The sequence below is a fragment of the Silene latifolia genome, chromosome 2 (assembly GCF_048544455.1).
Source record: "Silene latifolia isolate original U9 population chromosome 2, ASM4854445v1, whole genome shotgun sequence".
Classification (NCBI taxonomy): Eukaryota; Viridiplantae; Streptophyta; class Magnoliopsida; order Caryophyllales; family Caryophyllaceae; genus Silene; species Silene latifolia.
The window spans coordinates 153028323-153043561 of record NC_133527.1 but is presented as its reverse complement, the minus strand read 5'-3'; the positions used below and the strand labels follow the sequence as shown (position 1 = coordinate 153043561).

At 38.5% G+C, this 15239-nt stretch overlaps 1 protein-coding gene across 1 annotated transcript; it reads left to right on the top strand.

The window, feature by feature from the left end:
• The first annotated feature begins 14198 nt into the window (after window positions 1-14198).
• Window positions 14199-15024, top strand: LOC141641475 (uncharacterized). Its single transcript, XM_074450133.1, has 2 exons — window positions 14199-14290; window positions 14514-15024. The coding sequence occupies exons 1-2, from the start codon at window positions 14199-14201 to the stop codon at window positions 15022-15024; spliced, it is 603 nt and encodes a 200-aa protein (XP_074306234.1).
• The last annotated feature ends 215 nt before the right edge of the window (window positions 15025-15239 follow it).

The window sequence follows — 15239 nt, the reverse complement described above, 5'->3', positions numbered from 1 at the left end:
GCTTCTTTTGGGTAGTTCGTTGAGGATAGTTGTGTAATAGGAATGGTTATCGTTGTAGGATGCGTACCGGAGTCCTGCTTGGCTGTTATATATGTCTCTCATGGTTGTGTCAAGGTAGGTTTCCCTACTCAGTACCGTTAATTGATTGTGACTGTTATTGTTCATATCTTTGGTTACCTGCTGATCATCGGTGTGTGGGCGTTGTTGTGACGATGTTGGTGTGGAGGTGTGGTGACAGCTGAGGTGTTGTGTATATTGTGATTGTGGTGGAGTCACTTGCGGGAGTAGCTTCACACCCTAGTTCGCCCTCCGTGGAACCCGCCACGGGAGGGGATGTGCACATTAAGGGACAGGGATTGTTAGTCGCTCGTTGATGAGCTGGACTAGGTGGGATGGGATGCGGTCACCCACTAGCGGCGAGGATTACCTATTGCGATGGGTAATCTGGCAGGGCTACACACTTCGGTGTGTAGTCGGTTACTGTGCGAGGTCGGGAGACTGGGTTAGAGGATGATCAGCTGGTTACATTGGTTACCTGTTTTACATTTGATTAGTCGGTACTAACCCCGTGTTGTTTTGTGGTATCTGCGGTGATCCATTCGGGGATGGTGAGCAGTTGGCTTAGCAGGTACTGTTGATTGTGGCTGCTAGGATTCGAGGGATCGAGTCGTCACGCTACCAGTCTAGAAGTGCTGTGTCACGAGCGTTGTAGTTTTTATCTTTGGTATAAAGGGTTTGTATTGAGTCGTATTGTATAAGGTACATTAATATTTTATAATTGTTCTTTTATTGTCTAATTTAATCTACTTCCTCGGGAAACCGAGATGGTGACACCGTCATACACTGGAATGGTCCTTGGTAAGGCGTCCTGGTGTGCGGGGGTGTTACAAAGTGGTATCTGAGCCGACGATTTTGGAACCTGAACCAATGAATCTAATGAATGTAGGGTGTCAACTAAAATGAACCTGGTGTATGTGCGTTGGGAGTCCCAGCCGATGCTAGATTTTGGGTGAGAAGGCGCCCTCATTTCAAAATCATGGCCCCATCGAACTTAAGTCAGACACGGGAATAAGGGTAGCTAGTAAGAGTCGTTGGTTGCTTAGTGGTGGTCGTTGTGTGCATCTGTGTTTATGGTAGTGCGTATCAATGTGTATGGAAAAATCTAGAGTTGGTGAATGAATCGTGGTGATGAGTGATCAGAGGTAAGCCAATTAATTGTTCTACAATGATTGCGTGTGTGATTATGGTTGTCTTGTAAATGTTGGTTAAAGGTAAGTATATTATGATTAGCGGAGCGTGTAATAATGTAATACATAAGTTAAACCTTGCGGGTAATGTGGTTAAATAGTCACATATGTTTAAGGTGACATGTGAATTGTTCTATAGTAAAAGTAAGGTATGTAGGTAGAAGTAACGACAAATTGATGATGTATGTACAAAATTCGTGTTGGTGCGTGTTAATGTGGTAGAAGTAAGCTCTAATAGTGACGAGCAATTCCATGGTTTAAAATTGGATTTCTGTATGCTAGGGTTGCTAAAAACGAAACACTCTCTGTTTGTTGTTTATTCTTTGGTTTGAGACAACTTGAAGCTTTGAACCATATAATTTGTAAGGTATTTGGTGACTTCCTGATAAAAATTTGTCTTAAAAGATCGTTTCAAAATCTGTATACAATTGAAAACAGTCCGTCTTTTTGCGATAAGAGTTGGTGTGTCAATCCCCTGTTAAAGCTTGTCCTTTTGCAGCATGGTGAAAACCAGAGGCTTACCCAACAGAAGAACTCGTGCTAATGTCCAGCTTGAGACGGGTCAGTCAAGCAGTGAACCTGTAGTTCCACCGATGGAGGCACATCCATCGGTAATTTTCTCTGATTTCAAGCAACGTAAAGCTTTTGTGGCCCTTATGCGTCGTCCTTTCCGTCCCACCCGCTGTGTTAATCCTGGTATTCTTGAGACTTTAGGGATCAAAGAGGACATATTTCACATCTTTCGGATTCTGGGTATGGAGGGGTTATATCACCTGAGGAAGAAATCTTACCCCCACCTGACCTTGGAGTTTTTGGGTTCCTATGTTTATGACAAGAAGGGAAAGACCGTATCTTTTCGCCTCATGAATGAGGATCATGAGCTTACCCTAGACGAGTTTGCCGACCATTTGGGTCTAGAGGCCGAGGGGGAAGGGTACCTTAGTGATGTGGCCAAGAACAGCGGTGCCCCTCTTTACCTTCCATACTTGACTGGCCGACCTACTCCTAGTGCCAGTTCCATGCTAATTAACGATATTCTATTGGAGCTGGTGTCCTCCACAAATTAGTGTGATAACATTTGTAAATCTCTTACAGGTTCACAAGGGTATACTTCGTATATTTAATCAGTTGATTAACGTTTACCTAATAACGGTTGGCTTGCTAGAAAGTTTGACGTTATTATCATACGGATGGCGGAATCAATCTGTCCCTAAAGGTCACACATATAGGACGTGTTTGAGAAATGTGGTTATAGAAATATAATTACATTGATGCCCAAAATGACTAAAAAGTTAGTCAATGTGTTGATGAGATAATTATTTAATGAAAATTAAATAATATTAAGTTGAGACGAATTAATCACAATTCGTAAATTAAATATAATAAGTTATATTTAATTAAATATATATAATGTTAGCTTGGACGAATTAATCTGTTAATTCGTAATTAAATATAATCAGTTGTATTTAATATCAACAAGCTGAATGTGTCATAGTGGTAATAGTGAGGGTACACATACCAAGAGGTCATGGGTTCGATTCTCACTAAATGACAATTCAACACATATTATATATTTTTGGAAAGACCAAAAATAAGGAAATTTTTATTCCTTATTTCGGTCAACATTGGCCGAAAATTAGGAGAGTGATATCTTTCCTAATTAACTTGGTAATTCGATCTGTATAAATAGTGAGGGAGAGAATTATTTCTACCCTAATGCTTTTTCTTGACCTAGCCTCCTCTTTCTCATCACAAGAACACAAAGACAATTAAATTTTACAGAAAATTTTAGATTGATTTCTAGCATAATCAAAGGGTATATCTCAGATCGTCTTGGGTGCAACTAATAGGCGAATATCAATTTTGATATTGTTCTTAGGCCATATTTGCTAGGACCAAAGGTTATTTCTGAATCCTTTACTTTTGTTTATGTATTTTATTTTATGACCATTGATCATCTTTATTAAATCGTTATAATCCTTCAAGTTTAAGGGAAGTATACAGATTTATTTCCCACAAGTGGTATCAGAGCAATAGGCTACGATTTTAATTTTGATGATTTTCATAAAATTTGTATGTGAACAATAGGATTTTCGAAAAAAAAAATTAGGGTTTCGAATTTTTTTTGTGGTTCGAAAATCTTTGTGCCGTTTTTTCCTGCCATTTTTTTCTTTCCGTTTGATGATATTTTTCCATTCTATTTTTCATATTATAGTTTATAATCAGTTAAAATTATCATATGAAGAATTGATAGTTTTTGATTTAACGCAGATTAAGTTAATATTAAATGGAATCGTCGTGTTTATGATAAAAAGATTGTTTTTGCTATATAGTTTTTGGCATATAAATTGATCATGTTTGTTATTTCATATGCTAATCATGTTCTAATAGCAAAGGTAAACAATTTAGTCATCAAATCTTGTTTTAGGGCATATTGCCGCAAAAAGAAAAAAAAAGGAGGCCGTTTTTTTAGGGTTTACCGGAAAAAAAAAATTGTTTTTTTTCCAGCCGTGACCAATTTAAAAAAATTTGGATTTTGCTTTTTTTTTTATTTTGGCCAATTAGTTATTGTGAATCGGTTCACAATTTAATGATACCGAGTTATTTTAAAGCAGTTTAAAATTTTGACGGATAGAATTCATATTACAAGTTTAATATGGATTGAGAATGAAATTAATGTGATTAAATTGCGGAATTGTCACTTAATTTAATTTAAATAGGTGGTTTGGATAAATTAATCAACATAATTAATGTATTGTATTATGTATGTTTAATTTTTTTTAGTTCATAATTTTATTTTTGTTGAATGAATCGAATGAATGAATTTTATTTACGTATTTATTTTTGCAATCGGTTGTATTTTGTAATACTTAGTGTGGCCTTAGTCAATTTTGTTTTCGTAATGAAGGAAACATGATTTTTATGTAATTATGAGATCTCGAATCTCCTTTATTTTAGTTTTTGGTTTTTGAAATTAGAATGTAATTAATAGGTCAATTATGTAATTTTATTTATTGTAATTTCAAAGAAGACTAAAGATGAAGATTCAAGCTCACTCCCGCTACATGGATCAAGATGGAACATCAAGACAATCTTCTCGGGTCCAAGGATGGATTCCAAACTTGTATTTATTGTTCATTTTGATAGGATAGGCCACACTAGGATTTTTACTGTTTTTACGTTTTTTCATTCTTATTGCTTTTCATTCACATGCTAGTAATTGCATCATAATCCGCCTAAAACCAAACCACCTACTACTAAAATGCATGAAAATTGACTCATATAGGTTGTATGTTAGTTTTCATGGACATGCAGATGTCACAGTCTATAAGTCATCGCCTTAGTTTATTCATTCTCGCATGCTAGATTATAGTTCACTTAAAATGAATTAAAATAAAGTTGATGTGATCTTCCTCTAAAACGGAAATTGAGATTAGTCTTTATAAGGGCAAACATCTATGAATCCCTTCTTCGTCGGTAGGCCTAATATGACCCCTTCTACGTTGGGTAAGTAGTTGTGTTGACTTAGTTTACCTCAACATTGTAGTCCGAAGAGTTTCTCGTGATTATGATGGACTAAAGATAGTATTTACAGAAATTTATCGACCAAGAATTCTAACGGTAGAATTAGCTAATAGGTTAACTTATCAATTTACAGAGAATTGAGTCTTGGAGTCATTTATATAATTCTTGAGGGAGGTCAATTGTATAAATGTTTTTGAGTCTTCGCGTTATGACATTAGTTAATTAGACTTAAAATAAAAACGATGCATGCTTATTATTTTATTCTTCTTTCGCAGTGTAGAACACGCTTATTATCAATAATACTGTTACAACAAATGGCTGGAAATAACGCAATCCCAATGCCTAGTGCCACACTAGATCGTTCGTCCTGGCTTAAAATGTTCATGGACCAAATGAATCAGTCCACTCGACTGAAGAATGATGGGTCCAATTTTGCGGACTGGGAGGCGGCACTACGGAATGCTGCCACTGCTGACGGTAAGCTCGAGTATTTAACTAAGCCAATACCGGTCAACCCAGGCCCAAATGCAGGAGTCAACGAGTCACTCGCTTATAGTGATTTCATTATGGAAGCAGGTGCGATAAAGAACGTACTCGTCTTTGCAATGGAAACCAATTTGCAGAGACGCTTCATTGCCCAAGGTGCAAACAAGATTTTCACCACGCTCACTAATGAGTTCTCAAAGGCACCGAGAATCGTTACATATGAGCATACCTGTCGCTTCTTTGATGCGAAACTCCATAAGGGCCAACCGGTTAGCCCACACATTGTTCACATGATTGAGAATGTCGAGAAAATGGAGTCACTGAATTGTAGAATCAGTGAGAGCATTGTCATTGACCGAATGCTTCATTCTCTTCACGATGGTTTTGCCCTTTTCAGGGCGAACTACTACATGAATGACTTGAAAAAGAGTCCTCATGAGCTACACTCCCTTCTCGTACAGACCGAGAAGGATATGAAATTGAGTGGGAGCATGAAGCAGGATGTTCTCACGATTCACAACAAGAGTAAAGGTAAGGGCAAGGCTCATGGCGACCTAGCTGTAGGTAAGCCAAAATTTAAGAAGCCAGGAAATGGTAAGAGTGCGCCTGGTGAGACTAGTGGCTCACAGGGCAAGACAAAGAGCAAGGGCGGTGACATAGAGTGCCACCATTGTCACAAGACTGGACATTGGAGGAGGAATTGTCCCGTCTACCGTGAGGACATCAAGGCAGGCCGCGTCGTCCCTGTTGGTATGTCATTTTATATTCATATGATTGAGATTAACCATGCAAGTTTCGGAACTTGGGTACTAGATACTGGTTGTGGTTCTCATCTGTGTAATCATTTGTAGGGCCTAAAGAACATCATACCTCTCGAAAAAGGTGATGTGGACCTGCGAGTCGGGAATGGAGCACGAGTTGTTCTTTGCCTCGAAGGAACATATGTAATCCAACTCCCTAGTGGTTTTGAGTTATCTTTAAATAACTGTTACTATGTACCCAGTTTATCTAAGAATATTATTTCTGTTTCCGTACTTGCTAAAGACGGTTTTACATTTTCAATAAAGGATAATAGTTGTATTTTCTCTTTTAATGAAATGATTTATGGCAAAGCAGTTTCCATGAATGGAATTTATATCTTAGATCAAACCACGGAAGTATTACACATGAATAATAAGAAATTAAAGGTTGGTGACAAAGATCAAACCTATCTATGGCATTGTCGAATGGGACACATAAATGAGAAATGCGTAAAAAAACTCGTCGATAATGGGACTATTCCCTCATTCGTATTTTCTGCATATGGCACGTGTGAATCATGTCTCATTGGCAAGATGACTCGAATTTCCTTCAAAGGTGTTGGAATGCGCGCTAGTGACCTATTAGGACTCATACATACGGACGTATGTGGACCTATGTCAATTACCGCTAGAGATGGCCATAGATATTTTATCACTTTCACGGACGATTTGAGTAGATACGGATATGTCTACTTAATGAAGCATAAAAGTAAGTCCTTTGAGAAATTCAAGGAATACCAGAATAGGGTACAGAACCAACTGGGTAGAAAGATTAAAACACTTCGTTCAGATCGGGTGGCGAATATCTTTCAAATGAGTTTGATCAACACCTAAAAGACTGTGGAATCGTTTTGCAGTTAACTCCACCTGGAACACCTCAATTGAATGGTGTGTCCGAACGGAGAAATCGAACCTTACTTGATATGGTTCGATCCATGATGAGTCACACCATAGTGCCTGATTCATTATGGGGTTATGCTCTTTTGTCACCTGCTCTTATACTTAACCGAAGTCCGTCTAAAGCTGTCGACAAGACTCCATATGAAATGTGGAAGGGAACAGTACCTAACTTGTCCTTTATTCGGGTTTGGAGCTGCGAGGCTTATGTCAAGTGGAGACACGAGGATAAGCTCGGCCCGCGATCGGTCAATACATACTTTATAGGTTATCCAAAAGGAACATTTGGTCATTACTTCTATTCGCCAACCGAACATCGAGTTTTTGTTGCGGCTAGTGCGACGTTCTTAGAGAAAGAATTTCTCGAGAACAAGTCGAGTAATAGAACCTTCGAGCTGTCGGAGATTCCAGAACCAACAACCGAGGAACAGATGGAGGAAGCTGTACCTCCAACTGATGATACGGTTAATATTCCTGAGGAACCTAGGAGGTCGGGTAGAGACTCTCATCCTCCGGACAGATACATTGGTATGGTCGAGGAAAATGACGTTTTACTTCTAGAAAGTAATGAACCCGCAACCTATAAAGGTGCTATGGCCAGTTCCGACTCAAAGCTATGGCTTGAAGCCATGCAATCCGAGATGGACTCCATGTATGAGAATAACGTATGGGATCTAGTTGATTTACCTAATAAGGTAAAACCTCTACAGTGCAAATGGCTTTACAAAATAAAGCGTTCTATAGACGCGCAACCAGATATCTATAAGGCACGACTTGTGGCAAAAGGTTTCACTCAAGTGCAAGGATTGCATTATGATGAGATTTTTGCACCTGTAGTCATGCTACGTTCCATTCGGATAATCTTAGTGATTGCCGCATTTCATGATTATGAGATTTGGCAAATGGATGTGAAAACCGCCTTCTTAAACGGTTATTTGGAGGAAGAGTTGTACATGGTGCAACCCGAAGGTTTCATAGATCCTAAACATCCTAAGAAGGTATGCAAGCTTAAGCGTTCCATTTATGGACTTAAGCAAGCTTCTCGGAGTTGGAATCATCATTTCGACCAAGTGATAAAAGAGTATGGTTTCACTCGATCGGTCGAAGAACCATGCTTATATATCAAGTCGAGTGGGAGCAAGATTGTGTTCTTAATATTGTATATCGATGACATACTCTTGATTGGGAATGACATTCCTCTCCTATCTTCGGTTAAAGAATGGTTGAAGAACCATTTCCAGATGAAAGATCTGGGTGAGGCACAGCATATTTTGGGAATCCGTATCTACCGAGATAGATCACGACGGACGTTATCACTTAGTCAGGAGTCTTATTAGGATAAGGTTCTTGAGAGGTTCAAAGATGACCAACTCCAAGAAGGGGAACCTTCCAATGACGTGTGGGATGCGGTTGAGCAAGTCTCGATCACCCACGACGCTGAAGGGATTGAGCGCATGAGTCGTGTTCCTTATGCATCTGCAATAGGATCAATCATGTATGCCATGATATGCACACGTCCAGACGTGGCATATGTATTGAGTATGACGAGTCGGTACCAAAAGAATCCTCAAGTACCTACGGAGGACTAAGGATTGGGTATTGACTTATGGAGGCGATGCAAAGCTATGCGCAATCGGTTACGCAAATGCCAGCTACCAAACGGATCGAGATGATTAGAAATCTCAGTCTAGATTCGTTCTTACTCTTAATGGTGCTGCGGTCAGTTGGAATAGTTCCAAACAGGAAGTTGTAGCAGATTCTACTACTGAGCCATTAAAATATGAGAAGCATTGAGGGCATGTTATTTCCATGAGAATTAAACATGTTCCTGAGTTGTAGTACTTGATTATGGATTTAATACATTATATTTTTCATATACTATTTACAACTTCATCGTTTTATATATAATATTTTGTTTTTCATGTGGATTGTACTGACAACATTGAACGCCACAAAGTGAACTGAATTACATTATATTTGTTTAGGTCCATAATCGCCAATGTGAGCTGATAACTCTGGCTATTATATTGTACAGTCGATTGATGGTGGGTTCAACGAGCCATAAGTTAAACGGTTGACTAATCGATCACAGATACGAGATTATGACGATACCTCGTAGGACAACTTTTTGTGACAACGTAATGGAGTCCTAAATGTTTAATAACATTCGGTGCCAGGTCGTGTATAGGACATCCATTGTGTTCCTAGAGTCGATTCTTTTGACTATCAACTGTCTCTTGAGATTAAGGCAGTTTTTGGGAGACTTTGGTTTCTTTCTCACGGTCTCTCGTGAATCGGGCTAAGTAGATTTTTTCCGGTCATTTCATACTGTGCTTACATTTGCAAGATTTGAGTTGAGGAAAATATCCAACCTTTATCGGTATAGTTATTTCTCGGGCCACTCCGGGAGTTGTAATCGAAATGCATGGCCATGCTCGAATGTTGATTCGTTTATCAGTTAAGTTACTCTCTAGTCGGGAAAACCACTCTTGATACTGATCGCTTGTAAAATACGACCTTTGTGAATTCGGATTTGCAAATTGTTTTACATTGAGTGGGAGAAATTTTATAGGATATGAGAATCGGTTATCGCACATACACTTGTGAGGACAAGTGGGAGTTTGTTGGAGCTGGTGTCCTCCACAAATTAGTGTGATAACATTTGTAAATCTCTTACAGGTTCACAAGGGTATACTTCGTATATTTAATCAGTTGATTAACGTTTACCTAATAACGGTTGGCCTGCTAGAAAATTTGACGTTATTATCATACAGATGGCGGTAATCAACTGGTCCCTAAAGGTCACACCTATAGGACGTGTTTGAGAAATGTGGTTATAGAAATATAATTACATTGATGCCCAAAATGACTAAAAAGTTAGTCAATGTGTTGATGAGATAATTATTTAATGAAAATTAAATAATATTAAGTTGAGACGAATTAACTGTCAATTCGTAAATGTAATACTCCGTATTTCTAATAATAATTTATAAGAATAATTTATGTAATTTAATGAGTAATTAAATGACATTTCTAATACTAAATTCAAGTGAGACGTTAATTAAATAATAAATTAATAATTCAAGTCATGAATTGGGTTCGGCTAATATTTGTGCTTTGGGCTTACTTGGTAATCGAGTGTAGGACTGTGTGGTATTATTATATGGGCCGAATTTATTAAATTGGTATTAGTGTAATCGGGATTTATATCGGGAATTAATAATAAATATATAAAGATAATAATTATATAGATACTAATAATAAGTTATGGCGATAATAATAACGAAATAAGAAAAAACGCAATGAAGAGAGAGAAACTAGAGAGAGAGAAAGCTCTGAAAAATAGGAAGATTTGCTAGGTTTTTTGTGCGCCGTTTTCTACTGCAATAATGGTGCGAGCTACTGCGTCCACCTCAAATTCTGCAAATAAATCTACACAAAACACCAAAAACATGTCTAAATCTTCATCTCCTGTTATAAATAATCAAAAGAAAACTGGTCCTTCTGCATCAACTGCTACTAAAACGAAGAACGTTAATGAAATTACTGGTTTGGCTCCTTTTGACCTTGAATCGGTTGAAATCAATGAAAGTGGTGAAGCATGGTTGGTTCGGGGTAAGAGAAAGACAAAGAACTTTAGCGACTATAGAGGAGGAACCTAAGGATTTGATGCGAGTTACCGAGAGGATATTCGGGAAGAGCTTAATTTCGAAGCCCTCATTTCGCTTCATCCTAGGTGCGAATCCCCCTTTGGATGTTGTTGAGGGGTTTATCAGCGTATCCGGACGAACTATCCCATTGATAAGGTATCCTTCCTACCCAAAGTGGTATTTTCCTGGTTCGTTTTTCGATCCGTACGAGTAAGGATGTCAGTTCTCGGCAAGGTCATTTTTTGTTTGATAATAAGCCCCTTATTGTGAGAAACTGGACTGAGAATGTTGAATTAACAAAGGATGATGTGAAAGTTGTCCCTGTGTGGTTTAAACTGATGAACTTACCTTTAAAATTCTGGGGTAAGTGTCTCCCAAAAATTGCAGGACTTTTGGGTAAGTACATACGCAGTGATGTTTCTACTATGGAAAAAACTCGTCTTGGTTTTGCCCGTGTGTTACTTGAAGTACCCTTTGGTAAAAAGTTACCTACTTTTGTTAAATTCCTTGATGAAGATGGTAACATAGTTAAGATTGTGGTTGAGTGTGAATGGCAACCAATTTCATGCTCTGTGTGTGGGGGTATTGGTCATGAGAGTGAGAAATGCAGGAAACCTAAACCAAAATCAACTGAGAAACCTGTTCAACAACAGTGGATCCCAAAAAAGACCAATGCTCCTGTTGTGACTGTTAACCCACCCACTGTCATTGTGCCCACTCCACAACCAGCTAAGTCTGTGGCTCCTGTAGTCATACTACCTGTGACCCCTGCTGGGACTAGGACCCCTGAGGAAGTCCAACATAAGTTGCAGGTTACTTGGTCTAAGGATGGTACTTACAGTCAAGTTCAAACTCCTGCAAAACCACCTATCACTATGAGCAGGCAGGAAATTATTAGAGCAGGGAAAACCAATACTCACCTCAGTCAATATACTTTCCAGGATGCTTTGAATAATGCAACTCCCAAACCTGGGATTGGCACTGCTTTGACTGGTAATACTAACAGGGTGGGGATTGGTACAATTGGTAGTGTGTTACTCCCTCCTGGGAGTAATGCATAATCTTGGTTTCTGGAACATTAGGGGCCTGAATAATCCATCTAAACAAAAACAAGTTAAATGGTTCCTTCATTCTCATCAGGTGGGTTTATTTGGGCTCCTTGAGACAAAGGTAAAACCTTTGTCTCTAAATGCTGTTAGAACTAATGTATGTGATGGTTGGTCTGTGTCTACTAACACTTCTTGTCACATTGGAGGAAGAGTCTGGGTGCTCTGGAATCCTAGCATTTTTCATGTTCATTTTGTCCATTATAGTGCTCAGCTCATTCATATGAAGATTACTGAGATTAGTACAAAATTCCATTTCTATTGTTCCATGATTTATGCCTTTAATGACACTGCTGGAAGGAAGGCTCTTTGGCATGATTTGAACCTGCTTTCAAGTGGAATTCATATTCCTTGGATTCTTTGTGGAGATTTTAATTGTGTATTGAGCCCTTCTGAAAGATTGGGGGGGTCAAACATCTGAAGAAGAAATGGTGGATTTCCAGGCCTGTATTGATCATTGTCATCTAGTGGATAGTCCTGCTGTTGGTTCCTTTTACACCTGGAATAACAAGCAGGACCCTCAGACTAGAGTTTATTCCAGGCTAGATAGAGTTCTTGTTAATAGTGAATGGCTTCAGTGGAGACCTTCTTCTCATGCCCATTTCTTCAATGAAGGTCTTTTTGATCATACTCCCTGCATTATTCAGGATGCTACCAATCAAACAGCAGGGAGGAAAAGTTTTAAATATTACAACATGTGGAGTCAGGTTCCAGAATTCCATACTTGTGTGGCTCTTTACTGGAATAAAGTCTGGCAGGGAACTAGAATGTTTCAAGTTGTCATGAAATTGAAGAGTTTGAAATATCCTTTGAAAGCACTTAATAAGCATCTTTTTGGTGATATTGAGAATAGCACTGTTCATGCCTGGAAAATTTTGTCTAACATTCAAGATCAACTAAAGATTTGCCCTGCTGATCATGATCTCATTATTCAAGAAAAAGAAGCTGCTAACATCTATAGGAACTTGCAGATTGCTTGTGACAGTTTCCTTATGCAGAAAACTAAAGCTACTTGGGTTAATCAAGGTGACAATAACACCAAGTATTTCCATAGTCTTTTGAAAAGTAAGAGTGCTAGGAATAAGATATTCCTTATTGAAGATATTAATGGTGTTGCACATTCTAATGGGAGTGATATCCAAAATGCTTTCTTGCAATACTATGAGGAGCTTCTTGGTAAAACTGGAACTGTCACTACTGTCAGTACTAGTGTTGTTGAATTGGGGCCTGTTTGCTCTCAAGAGCATATTGCCATACTCTTGTCACCTGTTACTCGAAAAGAAATCAAGGAGGCCATTTTTTCTATTCCTACTCATAAGGCCCCTGGGCCTGATGGTTTTTCAAGTGCATTCTTTAAAGATGCATGGCCTATCCTTGGAGAGGAGGTATGTGATGCTATTTTGGACTTTTTTCACACTGGCAAGCTTTTGCAGCAAGTGAACCATACCTTCATCACTCTTATACCAAAAATTGAAATCCCCAAAAATGTCACTCAATTTAGACCCATCTCCTGCTGTAATGTTCTTTATAAAGCTATTTCTAAGATTTTGTGTACTAGATTAGCTGCTGTGTTGCCTGACATCATTGATAAGAGTCAGGGTGGTTTTGTCAAAGGCAGGAGTATAGTTGAGAATATCTTAATTTGTCAAGACCTTGTCAGACTCTACAATAGAAAATCTATCTCCCCTAGATGTCTGATGAAAATTGATCTAAAGAAAGCATATGATTCTGTGCATTGGGATTTTGTAGAACATATGCTCATTGCTTTGCAGTTCCCTGACAAGTTTATTAAGCTAGTCATGGTTTGTATTAGATCTGCTTCCTACTCTCTGGTTCTCAATGGAGAGAATTTTGGTTACTTTAAAGGAGCAAAAGGACTAAGGCAGGGTGATCCCATTTCCCCCTTGCTGTTTACTATCACAATGGAATATTTGAGTAGGATTCTTAAGCATGTGACCACTACTATGCCTTTCAAGTATCATCCTCTCTGCAGTCACCTCAAAATTTCTCACCTAATGTTTGCTGATGACCTTCTATTGTTTTCTAAGGGTGATATAACTTCCATAATGATTCTCTTGAGAGCCTTTGCAACTTTCTCTGTGGCCACTGGTCTGCAGATGAACACCATGAAGTCCAATATTTATTTTAATGGTGTTTCTTCTAGTGTCAAAGCGATATTATGCAAGTTTCGGATTCATGAAGGGTCTTTGCCATTTAAGTACTTGGGAGTACCTATTTCTGCTGGTAGAGTCCCCACAAAGATTATGCTTGCCTCATTGAAAAAGTCGATAGAATTCGAGGGTATCTTTGCTAAGAAGCTCTCTTATTCAGCAGGCTAACTCGTGAATGCTTTGTCCTCACTACTCTTTATACCTATTGGGCAACAATCTTTATTATTCCCAAGGGGGTCTTGAAGAAAATTGATGCTCTATGTAGGAACTATCTGTGGGATGGTTCTACTGAATATATGAGAGTTCCCTTGGTTGGATGGAGAAAGTTTGTGTCCCTAAAAGTGAAGGTGGTTTAGGGATTAGGAATAGTTATGCATGGAACCTTGCTGCTATTTGCAAGTTATCTTGGTGGATCTATACAAAGCCTCGATAGCCTGTGGGTTCAGGTGGGTTCATCATGTGTATATGAAAGGAGTTCACTCGGCATGTTTATACTCCAAAACTCGATACTCCTTGAGCCGGAAAACCATTTCTAGAGTTAGGCGAAGTTTGAGTTGGCTTTCTCCCCCCTCGGTCAATGGTTGCCTAGTTCTCATGATTCCACACCTGCTAGTGGATATAATTGGATCAGGAAGAAGCAGCCTGTGGTCCATTGGGAGCATACTGTCTGGAATTCCTGGTCTGTTCCCAAGCACATGTTCATTAACTGGCTGATAACTCGTGAAGCTTTACTGCTCAAGGATACGCTCTTCCAACTTGGAGTCTCTCCCGATGCACTTGTTGTCCGTGTGGTGTGCTCCGAGACTCATGCACACTTATTTAGTCAATGTGTGTATACACGAAGACTGATGCAATTACTGAGCAGCAAATTGAAGATTTCCCTGCCTGCTGTTAATGTTCTTGGATGGATTTCCTCCAAACCTTGGGCTAAGGTGAAGAAATGGGTTACTACTGCTTGGATCCATGCCGTTTTCTATACTGTATGGATTCAGCGGAATTGTGCAAGACTCAATGGGTGTGTTATGCATCCTGATGTAGCCATTCAACATATTAGTAGCATTCTCAAATTTCGTACTATGTATTGGCTCAAATGTACTAAAAGAGTTGGTGATGAAACTTGGATAAAATCAATTCAAATATGATTGATTTATCCTTGTTTTATGAATTGTAGTGTTTGTAATAGTTTGTTTATGAGCTTAATGAGAATTTCTAACCTTTCACCAAAAAAAAAAGTTATGGCGATAATAAATTAGTAAAGATAAAATAAGAGAATCCTACTTATGGTAATAGTAATATATAATAATAATAATAATAATAATAATAATAATAATAATAATAATAATAATAATAATAATAA